Source organism: Notamacropus eugenii, chromosome 1, assembly GCF_028372415.1.
Source record: "Notamacropus eugenii isolate mMacEug1 chromosome 1, mMacEug1.pri_v2, whole genome shotgun sequence".
In the NCBI taxonomy this organism is placed as follows: domain Eukaryota; kingdom Metazoa; phylum Chordata; class Mammalia; order Diprotodontia; family Macropodidae; genus Notamacropus; species Notamacropus eugenii.
Genome location: NC_092872.1, coordinates 298,208,563 through 298,223,553, shown reverse-complemented (window position 1 = coordinate 298,223,553; position 14,991 = coordinate 298,208,563). Strand labels below are relative to the sequence as shown.

At 38.4% G+C, this 14,991-nt stretch overlaps 1 protein-coding gene across 2 annotated transcripts in view; it reads left to right on the top strand.

Moving 5' to 3' along the window:
- The window catches only part of TBPL2 (TATA-box binding protein like 2), a 71,031-nt gene extending 61,670 nt beyond the window's left edge, over positions 1–9,361 (top strand). The window contains exons 7-8 of one of the 2 annotated variants that reach the window (XM_072629289.1): positions 1,980–2,036; positions 8,823–9,361. In XM_072629289.1, the coding sequence (XP_072485390.1) occupies positions 1,980–2,036; positions 8,823–8,899 (134 nt within the window). In that variant the 3' untranslated portion in view covers positions 8,900–9,361. The remainder of the gene's footprint in view (positions 1–1,979; positions 2,037–8,822) is intronic. The other variant, XM_072629290.1, reaches the window with a different exon arrangement.
- The last annotated feature ends 5,630 nt before the right edge of the window (positions 9,362–14,991 follow it).

Genomic DNA, 14,991 nt, shown 5'->3' with positions numbered 1-14,991 from the left:
TACTGTACACAGCATTCTCCTGGTTCTGCTCACTTCGCTCAGCATTAGTTCATATAAGTCTTTTCAGATTTTCTGAAGTTGGCCTGCTCATCATTTCTTATAGCACAATAATATTCCATGACATTCATATACCACAACTTGTTCAGCCATTCCTCAACTGATGGGAATACCCTTGATTTCCAGTTCTTGACCACCACTATAGCAGCAAAAGAGCTGCTATAAATATTTTTGTCCATATGCTGACCTCATCTTTCAAAGGGACCTATTCTCCAAAGTTACCAGGACTATCACAGTTCTTACATCTTAATGGCCTTTTCTCAGACCAATCCTGCTTGACCTCTGCAGCATTTGACATTATTATACCCTTTGTCCTCTCCAATACTCTTTGGCACTGGTCTCACATAGTTGCATTGGCTTGAGGATAGCCACTAAAATGTTGAATGTAGTGAAAACGTCATGTGTGACACCCAGATTAATTTGGATGAAAGGAGGAAGCTAGCAAATCAGGAGAAAGTGATTTATATTTTAAGCCAGTACAAACAATAAAAGAGGATAATCCAGAAGGTGCCTGAATCAACATTTCAGCAGTTATCTTCAAACCATTGTAACTGGTTTTCAATAATACTTAAAGTTCCTACAGGGCTCAGTTAAGCTGGATGCAGTTTTTCTATGTTCTAGCTCTTTTATGCTGAGGAAATCATACATAAGCAAACACAAAGTCAGTGTTATACCCAAACTGTTCCCTAATATATCAATCACATTTGAACAAATTTCAGTTTTCAAAACAAGTGTGATAGAAGAATTGATTGTCTTTTAAAAATGCTTTAAAATGCATCTGTGTGGTGTAGTGACTAGAGCACTGAGTCTGGAGTTAGAAAGACCTGAGTTCAAGTCCAGCTTTAGATGATTACTAGCTGTATGACCCTGGGCAAGTTACTTCACCTCTGCCTCTGTTTCCATGAGTGTAAAATGGGGGTAATAGTAGCATCTACCTCATATTTGTGAGGATCAAATGAGATAGTATTTGTGAAGTGCTTATCAGAGTGCCTGGCACATAGTAGCTGTTTAATAAAGTCTTCTTCCTTCCTTGGTTGATGTATACTGACTTTGGAATTCTGTAATTATATTATTAAACAGAAGTTCTTTTATATGGTTTCTGAGATCATTCATCACAGAAAGGGCCATACTCTATGACAATTCTTGAAAAGTTCAAGAGTCAGTACTGTGGATTCTGTGCTCTTCACCTCAGACACGTCCCACATCCTACTCTTGTGATGAAAACACCTTTATCCACCAACTGAGCTTCTCTCCCCACTAACTCTTCCATCCTTAGGCATCAGAAAGTCACAAATCAACTTTTTTTTCTGAGTTTGCTCCTGAATTGAAGAAATCCGTGCTCTGGGTTCATTCTCTGCCACCATTTGTATTTACATTCATACAGGTCTTGGTACACGCTGCATGGTTAAAATGTGCAACTATTGAGTCCTAACATGCTGCTTACAGTATGTTACTAGTATCTCAAATAAACCGGGCAAAGTACCAATTAGTGCTGTCATGCTAGAACTATATTCTGAGTTTAAATATATGAGAGACCAGTTATCTGTTTTACTGCCATCACATACAACTTCCTTATCAAACTCCAGGTTCTCTCTTATGTATGGATAGTCCTTGTATGGATAATCCTTGTCAATATATGAAACCCTGACCCTTTCACAGGCTGCAAAAGAATTATCCCTAAATGTTTTTCATAGAGGAATTGGAACACCATGGTCACCTGTGATTCACTCTCCAGTACAGCAGTACATTTCTCAGTCTTCATTATCATTTCTTTGGGATCCTATAAGTCCAGGTGGGATGGAATCATACTTAAGTAAGAATGGAGCCTAGGCTGACCTCTATCTCTGATCTCATCTCGTTTCTTGGAGCTGATTCTTTTGGAATTAAGTCTCTAGTGCATTAACTCTGCCTTTCTCTCTCAGGGTTTTGCAGAATCCAGATCCTGCTGGCTCCTAACAGTCACTTATTAGATTTCCAGCGTGAGTATCTACACCTTAGAAATCAGCAAATGCTATAAATCAGGACTTGATTTATTTTTTCTGTTAATTGTCTAGACTTAAGAAAGTGGTGAAGAGAATGGTAATGAGGCATTAGAGTAGTGTTCTATGCATATTAAAAGTGTTCTTTGCATAAATTTTTCCCAAAGAATCAGTTGTTAAATGTTTACCACCACACTCCTGGGTACAATACATTCCTCATGCATTTGTCTAGACCACAGCAGTAACAAAATGTAGCTTAACTTCATCCTCATCTTTCTTTTACTGCTTTTCTGGAACAGAGGCTGTTTTGGCCTCTGTTCCTAAGCTCTTTACCCCTCCCAGGAGGAGTGGTTCTGCCCTTAAGGTCATCTCCAAGATGACTCCCAGCACAGTCTGAGTGATCCATGGGTCTCAGTGGCCCACACCTATGGACATTTTGAAACCCAGCAACAAAGCTTTCTATTTCCTCAGCAAGCTCTTAGACTCCTCTTTATGACAGGTCAATTTTTACTTATACAGAATGCTGGGGATGGAGGTTGGCAATATTTCTTTAAGTCCTTAGATTTAGTGGTGCAGTGGACAAAATGCTGGGTCTGGGTGGGGAAAACCTCAGTTCAGCCAGTTACTAATTGTGTGACTCTAGGCACGTCGTTTAACCTGTGTTTAACTCAGTTTTTTCATATGTAAAATGGGGATAATACCTTACAGAATTGTTGTGAGAATTAAATGAGATAATATTTGTAAAAAGCACTTAGTATGATGCCTGCCACATAGTAGGAGCTATATAAATGCTTATTCCCTTCCCCCCTCCTTGCACTTATGCTGCCATAGTTATATCCACAGCAAAATATCCTACACAGTCCTATTGAGAATTTGAGCCTGTCTATCATTGGACATGGGCTCTGTAAGAACTATACCTTTAATCCCAGCCCTCAGTAGTGACTTCTCCTATCTTAAACTTAGATGCCTACTGATGAAAGATAAGGTAGTTAGGGATCTCACACAGATATCATTAGCACTTTCTCTGTCACCAAACTGGCTAACTAACATTTGCGAACATTCAAATACTGTACTCTCAGAGTACTGTATTTTGAGTATACCATGTCAATAAGCTGGTTTCTTAAAGTTTTCCAGCTATCACCCACACTTCTCCACCTCGGGCTTTTGTATCTCATCAGAGGCAGCACCATGTTCCATTCGGGACCCAAAGGGTTTCTCCTTCAGTGGTCAGGGTTTCTCCCTGGAAACAGACCAGAGTTTTTTATTTTGAGTCCTTTATCTTAGAATCAGTAAATTCTACAGTGGAGATATCATGTATGAGGAAATGTGTAAGCCTGTCCACTACTTTAGCCCTTTCAGTTTGTCTTTGTCTTCTGTGGAATGACATTTTTTATTTAGATTTTTGCTTTCAAAAGATCACTTAGGCAGCTGGATGGTAATGTCTGTGTAAGTGGAGGTAAGGGAATACATTCAGGAAATGTGAAGGTGGTTGGTTGGTTGTTGTCCTTCATTCTCTAAGAGGACCAAAATGACATCACTATGATAAAGTCAAGTTTCAAAGTGTTTGACTGTGGCTGATTAGACCAATATGAGCTCAGAATGCTCTACCACAGATTGGGCACAGATAGTCCATGTGAACATTTGGGGTGGCTATTCTAAATTTGTGCATCCTGCATTTTCATTGAGCTATTTCAATATTGCTTCGCTCATAAAGCACAGCACCTTCTCTGATGTGGGCACGCCATGCTGAGCAGTCCTGTGCCAGTGTCTCCCATGTCACACAATCAATTCCAAAGTTCTTGAGAGAGACTTTGAAACTGTCCTTGTATCACTTCTTCTGGCCACCATGTGATCATTTGCCCTGTGTGAGTTCTCCATAAAATAGTCTTTTTGGCAAGCATACATTTTGCATTCGAACAATGTGGCCAGTCCATCAGAATTGTGCTCTCTGAAGCATAGTTTGAAATGTGAAGGTAGAAACTATAAGACTTAGCAAGAGATTGAATATATGGGGTGAGTGTGAAAGAGTCAAAGATAACACCAAGATTGTAAGCCTGGATGACTGGGAGATTGGAGTGCCCTCAAGAGCAACAGTAAAGTTCCAAAAAGAGGAGAATTTGATTTAGGGTAGAGGGAAAAATGAGTTCTGTTTTGGTTATATTAAACTTCAGGTGTTTAATAAGCACATAATAGCATAAGACTAGATGTCAGAAGAGAGGTTAGGGATGGATGAATAGATCTGAGAGTCATCTGCATAGAAATGCTAATTGAACCAACTGAAATAGATGAGATCAAAATGGAGACAGTATAAAAGGAGAAGAGTAGGTAAAGGACAGACCTATGGGGCATATTCATGGTTAGTGTGCAAGACCTGGAGGAAAATCTAGTAAGAATTTGAGAAGGAGCAGCAGACAGGAGGAAAAGTGTCCAGAAAGCCTAGAAAGGAGAGTATCCAGGTGAGGAAGAAGGTGATTGGCATTGTCAAAGACTGCAGAGACCTCAAGGAAAATGAGAACTGAGGAAAAGCTATTATGTTGACAATTAAGGGTTCACTGGTGAATTTGAAGAGAGTCATTTCAGTTAAATTATGAGGTCAGAATTTTGAATTATGAGGGTTTAGAAGAAAACGCGAAGAGAAGAAGGTATTGATTGTAGTCAACCTTCTCAAGAAGTTTAGCTACAAAGGAGAGGAGAGATGTAGGATGACAACTAGCTCGGATGGTAGGTGAGGGTCTTTTAAGGATGAGGGAGGAATAGCCATGTTTATAAGCAGTAAGGAAGCAATCAGTAGACTGAGAGAGATTGAAGAGAGAATGGAAATGATAGAAAGGGCAATCTGCTGGAGAAAATGAGATGGAATGGGATCAAAAGTGCACATTGAGGGATTTGTCTTGACAAGCAAAAGAGCCACTTCTTTGTGTGAATCAGGTGAAGAAAAGAGAGTGGGAGAAGGCTGATGTTAGATGGAAAAGAAGGAACTCTTTGGTACTTGGCCTCAATTTTTTTAGGTGAGAATGAGGCAAGTCCTCAGCTAAGACAGTGGAAGGAAGAGGGGCTGTGAGATTTGAGAAAGGTTGAAAGAGTGACTCAGTTCAGGATGAGTAAAAGGATTGCTTTGCTGCATTGAGGTCAACTTGAGATTGTATAACACACGTTTGTAATGAACCCAATCAGCATGGTTTCATGATCTTTTCCCTAAACTTGCCCTTTGCTGGTGTGCCTTGCCTGGTTGTAGTTTGCACTGTTTACAGCTTTGGTTTGAGACGACATCATAGCCTAGGCTGCCCGTATCCCAGCTCCAAACTGCTAAATTCTTCACTTTTCCCTCTGACTTCTCAGTTTTGAAGCTGATAATTTCAGCTTTATCTCCTGTTCACCAGTGTCACTGTGGGGGGTAGGGGGGAAAAAGGCATTGGGACAAGGCCCCTTTCTGGAAGCAGGTGATGGCATGAATAGAGAGTAACATTTATAGGGTCAGCAAGGCCTCAATTAGAATTCTATCTCGGATGTTTACTAGCAAATCACATAACCTTGTTCTGCCTCAGTTGCTTCAACTGTAAAATGGGGATAATAATAGCACCTACCTCACTGGCTTATTGTGAGGATCAAATGAGATAATGATTATAAAAATATTTTATAAATGTTAAAGTCTGTATGAATGCTAGTTATCATTAGTATTAGGAGGCAGCTAAGTGGCTCAGTGAATAAAGTCCTAGACCTGGAGTCAGGAAGACCTGAGTTCAAATCCAGCCGCAAATACTTACTACCTATATGGCCATAGACACATCACTTAACCTCTGTTTCCTTTCATCCACTGGAGAAGGAAATGGCAAACCCCTCCAGTATCTTTGCCAAGAAAACCAAATAAAGGGATCATGAAGAGTTGGACACAAATGAACAACTAATCATCACCATTTTTAGAGTTTCCTGACTTTTTCATATGTGGAATGACTTCAAAATTTTACATCCTTCACCAGTTGGGAATGATCTATTCAGTTCAAAAGAAGCTTTCCTCCCAATCTTATATCTAGGTAAATTCAACAGGACTTGGAAGTTAATTGGACTGGGATGAGGAGGTAGTAGAGTCAAATAGGACTCCAAAATTAGAAGCCTGGGGTACCAGAGGTTTCACAGAGCCATCATTGTTTGTATGTTGTCTCCACCATTAGACTGTGAGATCTTTGAAAGCAGGAACTGCTTTTTACCTTTCTTTCCATCATCATTCAACACAATACTTGGCACATGGGAAGGGCTTAAAAAAAGTTTATTGACTGCCTACCTGATCGTCAATGGAGAAAAGAAAGCTAGAAGCCGAAAAGTGTTAGAGGAAAGAAGATTTCTGTTTTGGACAAGGTGAATTTGAGGAGTCTGTGGCTCTTTCATCATTAGCCTCCTCCCAGAAGTATTCATCTCTCACAACTTGCAAAAAAAAGAGAGAGAAAGAAAAGAAAGGAAAGATATTACCAATACCCATTTCTTGATTTCACTGACTTTTCTGTACTGACATTAGTAATTCTGGTTTAGCATATGATGCCTGTCATAGCTTGATTATAGAACTTTAACCCCACCCCATTTTTTGGTAAGGGTCCAGATAATTTTATGGGGTGGGGGTGGGGGATAGAACAAGGACTTCCTGACCCCAAAGGGTGGGGAAGCATAGTCCCTATTGTGTTCTTCCCATACACACACCCTTTCCTACAAAAGTAGCCAAAGGACTTCCTGTGGTTGGGAGCTGTGGTATTGATCTTTCCCTCCTCACAACTTCTTTGTAGATCAGAGTTCAAAATGAAAACCATCTACTTTGTGATCATCAGTTCAGTCCAGTAATAACCACAAATAGAAGAGGGAAGCAGTAATGAGGAATAGAAAAAGAGAAAGGTAATTTAGCTAATATGCCTTAATACTCTCATATGGATAAATGAGGACTAGAAAGTGCTGAGGAAGTAAAACTAGATGACCCAGTGGATAGAGGGTTGATCCTGGAGTCAGGAAGACTCATCCTTTGAATTCAAATCTGGCCTCAGACGCTAGCCGTGTGACCCTGGATGAATCACTTAACCTGTTTGCCTCAGTTTCCTCATCTGTAAAATGAGCTGGAGAAGGAAATGGCAAACCACTCCAATATCTTTGCCAAGAAAACCCCAAGTGAAGAAAAGTTTGGGAGAGAAGAGGTATTAGACTGACTACCAAACTGAAGGTCTACAGAGCTGTTGTGCTGACCTCATTGTTATATGTTTGTGAAACGTGGACAGTCTACCAGCTCCATGCCAGGAAACTGAATCACCTCCATTTGAACTATCTTAGGAAGATTCTGAGGATCACCTGGCAGGATAAGGTATCAGACACTGAAGTCCTTGCTCAAGCTGAACTGCCAAGCATTCAAACTATGCTTCAGAGAGCACAACTCCAATGGACTGGCCATATTGTTCAAATGTAGAATGTACACTTGCCAAAAAGACTATTTTATGGAGAACTCACATGGGGCAGGTGATCACATGGTGGCCAGAAGAAACAATACAAGGACACTGTCAAGGTCTCTCTCGAGAACTTTCAATTTGACAGTGCAACATGGGAGACATTGGCATAGGACCACTCAGCATGATGTGCCCACATCAGAAAGGGTGCTGTGCTCTTTGAGCAAAGCAGAATTGAGATAGCACAAAGTAAACAAAAGATGTGCAAATTTGGAATATTCACCGCAAACATTCACACAGACTGTTTGTGCCCAACCTCTGGTAGGGCATCCCGAGCTCGTATTGATTGGTCTGAACAGTCACAGTCGGACACACTGAAACTTCACTTTATTATGGTGATGTCATTTTGGTCCTCTTCCAAGACCAAGGACAACAACCAACAAGGGTATGCAGGTAAATGTTTAACTACTAACTCTGGTGGGTAAAAAAATGTACACAAGACATGCTTTTAGGTTTAATCTGCATTATAAGTATTTTCCTCATCACTTTCTTAATTATATAATTTTCTTAATTATAAGACGGGATAAATCAGATCATGATTTGTAGTATTTGCTGATTTCTAAGGTATTATTAATGCTCAAACTGAAATTTTAACAATTGCCTCTCTTGATCCAGTATGGGCTGACTCCAACACTGACTCCACTTACGTAGTCTATATACTGACTCTTCCTTTTTGGCTGTATTTATGGGAGAGTGTAACCATGGTCTGTGGAGGGAATGTTTTGTTAATACTGTATATTTTATGCCATTTAGTCATTCGCCATTGCTTCACCTTGTGTCAAAGACTTAAAAGTGAATGGACTGGAGGGAACTTGTGAGCTATAGTTTTCAGGAGTGTGGATCCATAGAATGCCTTGAACCTTGAGTGGACATCCCCTGTGGGGATAACACAGTAGGGGGCATGCATAGCTTTGATTTTAGGGAGTTTTCTTATAATCAGAGATGTCCAAAAAAAAGAATGATTTGCCAAAGGAAAAGGCTCATTTTCACAAGTGATTCTTAAGCCAAAACTGTATGCCATTTGCATGAATGTTTTAAATGGGATTTCTTTGCAGTATAGGTTGGACTTAATGACCACGGATGTCTAACTGATGTCTAACTAATATTCTGTGAACTACAGTTGTCATATCCTTTTCACTTTATACTGCACACATACTCATAGTATTTTCCTAGAACAGGACAACTAAAAGATGGTAGCCATGGTATTTGTGCTATTTAACTAGTAATAACTCAGTGAAGTTTGGTTTTTAAAATAGAATCTGTTCTATCTTAAAGATAAGTAAACTGAATAAACTTTTTATTTTTTTTGTAGGTGCCAAAGAGCGTTCTGAAATCTATGAAGCATTTGAAAACATCTATCCCATTTTAAAGGGTTTTAAAAAAGCCTAAATATCATTTAAAAAAAAAACCTTAGAAGAATATTAGTATGTACACAAAAGTAATCCACTAAAGTAAGATTTTTCTATTATTAAAACTGGCATAACACTGAACCGATTTGCTAGGTTATGATTTTTCACGACGTAAGCTTAGACTTTAAATGTTACATTAAAGTATGCTGCTATCTCAATAGCTTTGTCTTTTATGAAACCCCACCCTTTCTTTCTCTAATAAATTTGTTGAATGTCCCTAAATAATGAAAAAATAACTTTCTTATAACTTCAGAACATTACTTTTGTATTATATTTTTTGAACTTAGAAATATAAATTTACTTTTAAAATAAAATGTACTAGAGATAGCATAGATTTTTGAGAGGTTCAGGACTGATGTTCTCTAGTGTAAGGAAATTCAATGTGCATTTCTTTTTTGTTGAATATGTAATACACTATAAAATAAACATTCTACAAAAAGGAGATTTGTAGCAATGTGTGTAGGGAATGTATCGGTGTTGTTTTGTTTTACCCATGTAGGTTGTGTGTCCACATGAGTCTGTCTGGATGTGGCTCAAAGGGAGGCAAGATTTCTCTAGAGAGTCCTCCTCCTACTCTTTTCCAAAGAAGCCACTTTGATTTCTGCCAGGAGAAGAAACAAGAGGTTGGGATCAGAGGCTAAGTACACTGCTCTCCTCAGAGAGTACTAGGCTAAATTTAAATCTGTCTGCTCCCATAAATATTGTTAGTCTAGAGAAAATAATTTTTAGGTTCAAGGTACACTGTTGCCATCCCTTAATGGAAAAGGAGTGCCTCAAACTATATATCCAAGACTTGACCCACAGCCCACCAGATACCAGGTCTACAATGAACACACATAGCAAATATCAAGTAAACTCACTATCCAAGTTGGTAGAAAAACCAATCAGAGAAAGTATACGTAGAAGAATATATACCAGACAATACACATGAACAACACACAATTCACTTTCCCATTGGGAGCAAGAAAACTCAATTTCACCCAAGGGGAAATTGCTCAAAATCTCTAGTATGGTAAACTGGGCAGAGGGACCTTATTGAAGTGCCAACTCCACTACATGTCAACTTCTTTCCAGAGTCTTTCTCCCTCCAGGGGTCTGAAGAAAATCTGGAATAGTATATTTTCTCTCTAGAAGCTGGAAGTAAAAAACAAACAAACAAACAAAAAACTTTCTTCTCTCCAGCTGTCCCTCTACCCTGCGCTTCAGGCGCATTGGTTAATCAATCTCCACCTGGGAGGAGAGAATCCCATGCATCTGGGCCTTTGAGGCAAACACGATCTAGTGAGATAGACATTCAAAGGACTTGTGTTTCTAGTTAGCTATAACATCTAGTTGATGTTCATAGCTTTTCAACAACCAGCAGCAGAGAGCCTGATGATGAACAGATACGAACCATCACGATCTAAACTAGAAAATTGAATGTCCTGTCTTGCCTTACAAAAATTCTAGGAAAAGACAAAAGTTGAATAAATATTAAAATAAAGCTTTTGATAAAAGAATTCACATTAGTACTACTAAGCCATTGTTAGTCATTTTTCACCTAATTTGATCAAAGACTTTTCCTTCACAATTCAATAATAAATTTTAAGATGGCCTTAAGTTTTAAATATCTAGTTAGGGGAATTACACATTATAAAGATTTCTCAGGGACAGTGATGTGGAAACTAACAAAAGAGGCCAAATCAGGAGAATTGTAGTACCTTTACAATGCCTTTTTGAGAAATATATTGACAATCAAATATGGCATGAACCTTGCTGTCAAATTGTGGAAGTTAATCTAGTAGTCCACAATCATTTCCATGTACAAATAGCAGAATTCAGTTTTTAGTCACTAGAATTTTTCACTCATGATCTTCTATCAAGGTTAGCAATGCTTGGATTTCTTTAACAAGTGATCATGGTTGTAACAAGATTACACAGGATCAACTACACTCACTTGTAAATCACCCTACAGTTTGCTACTTGATGTCTTAGCATGTTCATTCTCATAAATCCTGAGTTCTAGAGTAATATGGGGATATGTTCGGCTATTTCTTGATTGATAAATTCATTAATTACTAAATTGTCAAGCTCTAAGCCCCTCTCCCAGTTTATTAACTCTTATTGTTACTTGATAAACTGGAGGAAGCTTCCTTTTTCACAAATAATCACACATCTCATATCAAAACCCATACTCTTCAAGGCCTAAATATTATTAATTGCTGAATCTACAACTTAATAATAACTAATAATTCTAACAATAACAATAGCACAAAGGCATAAGTTTTCAGTTTATTTTTTTTTAACAATATTATAGTTGTGAAAGAGAGTATAGCCAAAGGTTACCATTAACTTTTCTTGTAACTGCAGATGACTTATAAAAACACTTTCAGTTCACTCAGGATAACAATTACTTTCTCTTCTCAAGAACTCTCCATCATCTTCGTAAGATAAAAGGTAAGATAATTTCGTTAGGAAAGAAATTCTTTTCATCTTCTGTCTTCTCTTAATAATCTTCCAGACTCACTCCTTATAGAATGAGTTAAGTTTTCCAAATCTCCTCAATAAATTCTCTTTATAATGTTTCTTCACAATGAGTTAAATAGTTCTTTAAAAAAATGCATTTTCCTAATCCATGTTATGTCTTCTGTTTCTCTAAAACCACTATCAATTCTCTCTTCTCAGTCTTAAAACTGCCAATCCAACCTCCCATCTGCTCAACATTCCATTTGACTCTTGGAGCTACAATAATAGTAACTCTAGATTCTGTTGGAGAGGTTACTAGTGCTGGTGCTACAAAGGCAATCCAAGTGTCAACTAAGCCTAACCTCTTGTCTTCAAAATTCAAGACATCAATAATGTCTCTCTCCTGCCTGAACATCTTCAGTAGCTCTCTCTTCTAGAATAAAATATTAATACCTCAGTCAAGCACTTTAAAAATTTTCACAATCTGGCCCTCATCTTCCTTTCCAGGATTATTTCATATTTTTCTCATTCATGACCCTTCTACATTCTAGTCAAACTGACCTATTAACTGTATAATATAAAATGGAAACCAATTATAGTGAAATACAGTTATCAAACTATTTTTAAAAACAGTCACAGACCCCAAATTAAGCTCCCCTGCTCAATATAAAGCATCCCTCAATTCCCTCTTCCACCTCAAACTATGCAACCCTCCCCCCATTCAAAAACCAAAACAGCAGTTCCCAGCTATTTTTGTTCTGTGAACCTTTCACCCCAAAATTGTAGTGTGAACTCTAGATTTCATACACTAGTGATATTCTTTTAGATTTTTTTCAGTAACTGCTTATAATAACTACAACAAGAACTTTCCTGCAAAAAAGCTTGAAATTGCTACAGAAACAAATTATAATGCTTCTAACGTGCACATGCTTGTCACAAAGGAAAAATGTATCTGTAACATAATTGGCAATTATTTACTGCTTAAGGCACCATCAAAGAATAGTTAGAGTGAATCCCTTGAGCCACCATAAACTCCCAAGGAGTTCTCGAACCACTAAATGGGAACCAGTTTTACAGGGCAATACCTGGAACTATTCAGTCACTAGTCTATCAATAAAAATTTTACCTCCAGCTATTATGTGCACCAGTCAACATAAAAAGGCACTTAGGAGTGATGGTCATGTTTTCTCTGAGTCTCGGATTTGATTTTCTCTCCCCTTTATTTAGTTTGGCCTATTTTGTGATTGGCAACTCTCTTTAGCCTAAAATCTTGGCTTTCTCTAATCATATTATCATTGCTCTAAGAAATGCTGTCCCTTACAACCTATCTATGATCAGGTTAATTGAGGTCATTTACCAAGACAGGTATGGTTGAATTTAATCAAAATATTGGAAAAAAATATATAGTAATCAAATACATCAGATCAACCAAGACAAGCATCAATCCTGTCTGTAAATCCTTCCCAAAGGAGACCAGCTGCCTTTGTCAGTAGGCAAGCTCAAACTTGAGATCTCAGTTTTTCCTTCCAGCCCAGGGAGTCACATACCTTGCCTCTGGCGAGGAAGCCAAGATGCAGAATCTCAATGCAATACTCTCTGAGTGTAGCTTATGTCCAAAGGTGCACAGCCTTGCTATTAAAATCTCATCCCAACTGATCCAACCATTCTGGAGAACAATTTGTAATTATGGCCAAAGGGCTATAAAACTGCACATACTCTTTGATCCAGTAATACCACTACTAGGTCTGTATTCCAGAGAGATCATAAAAAAGGGAAAAGGACCCACATGTACCAAAATATTGATAGTTCTTTTTGTGGTGGCAAAGAATTGGAAATTGAGGGGAATGGTTCATCAGTTGGGGAATGGCTGAACAAATTGTGGTATATGAATGTAATGGTGTACAATGGTGTTCTATAAGAAATGGTGAACAGGTGGGTCTTCACAAAAACATAGAAAGACTTGCACGAACTGATGCTGAATGAAGTGAGCAGAACCAGGAGAGCACAGTATACAGTAATAGCAACACTGTTCGATGACCAACTTTGTTAGACTTAGCTCTTCTGAGCAATGCAAGGATCTAAGACAATTCCAAAAGACTCATGATAGAAAATGCTACTGACATCCAGAGGAAGAACTATAGAGTCTGAATGTAGATCGAAGCATATTGTTTTCTCTTTCTTTTGTTGTTTTTTTGTTTTTTCTTTCTTGTGGTTTTCCCCTTTTGTTCTGAGTCTTCTTTCACAACATGACTAATGTGAAAATATGTTTATTATGATCATACATGTATAACCTATATCAGATTCCATGCTATCTGGGGAAGGGAGGAGAGGAAAGGGGGGAGAGAAATTTAGAACTCAAAATCTTATCAAAGCAAGTGTTGAAAACTAAAAATAAATATTTTTTTAAAATCTCACCACAGGAAAAGGGCTAACAGGCAATGAGTAGCAGGCTCACATCATTTTCCCCTGTCACTTCGCTGCCTAAAGGAGTATCCCTCATGTTCTTTTCTCCTCCCTATGCCTCCTCTCACATGTGTGGCCACAGGCTAATAATGTTGAGATTTGCCCACTTTTTTGAGGTATAGTAAAGGGAAGGAGGAAGGCAGAATGAGGAGTGTTATACTCAAGTTTTTATCTTGTATGTATTCTTGTTTGTCTAGTAGTAGTGGAGAAAGTATATGAGATAGAAGCCTTTGGAGAACTAGTTACCCCCTCTTTGCTAGCCCCGTCCCTTATGTGTGTAGTACCTTTCGTTCTCAGTTCCTGTTTTCGGCTATGACATTCCCTTTAGTCAAAGCCTTCAATCCTTTTCTTCCTTTCTTGAGAATAGTTTTGTTGTGAGAGATGGATCAATGGAGATGGGCAAAATTCTCTGAGTTGCCACCTTACATACCCCCTCTACCAAACTTCTGAGCTTATTCACAAGGGTCCAAATTAATTTGTTCTCTGTATTTGGGAAGCTATAAAAATATATATCAATAACATCTCTTTTCTATCTAGCTGTAAGCCCCCAGAGGGAGAAACTCCTAACAAGCAGAAAAAGAATCTCTCAGGGAGAGAAAAGGAGAAGAAAGGAGAGAGAGGGGTAGGAGCTGGGGTAAGAACTGGACAAGTGAATTGGAAAGTGATCTGCGTGGAGATTATAAGTGAAGCCATGGGAGCTCGTGAGTTTACCAAGTGAAAAAGTAGAAAGAGAAAAGAGCCCAGGAGAGAGCCTTGAGTCCTCATTGGTAGCAGACGTGATGAAGATGAAGATCCAGTAAAAGAGACTGAGGAGTGGTCAGATGGTAAAAGAAAAATGAGGAAACAGTAGTGACTTTCAAGGAAAAAAGAGACTATCAAGAAGAAAGAGGTGATCATCAGTGTCAAAAACTGCAGAGAGCACAAGAAGGATGAGGACTGAGAAAAGGCCATTAGATTTAGAGATTGTCAGTAACTTTGGAGAGAGAGTTTCAGTTGAATGATGAGTACAGAAGCCAGATGGCAAAGAGTTATAAGCAAAAGTAAATGGAGGTACTTATTGTATCTGAGTTCTCTAGTTTCATCAAAAAAGACAGTAAAGATATAGGATGATAGCTAGCCAAGATGGTAGGATAAAGTGATGGGTTTCTGAGGATGGGGGAGACT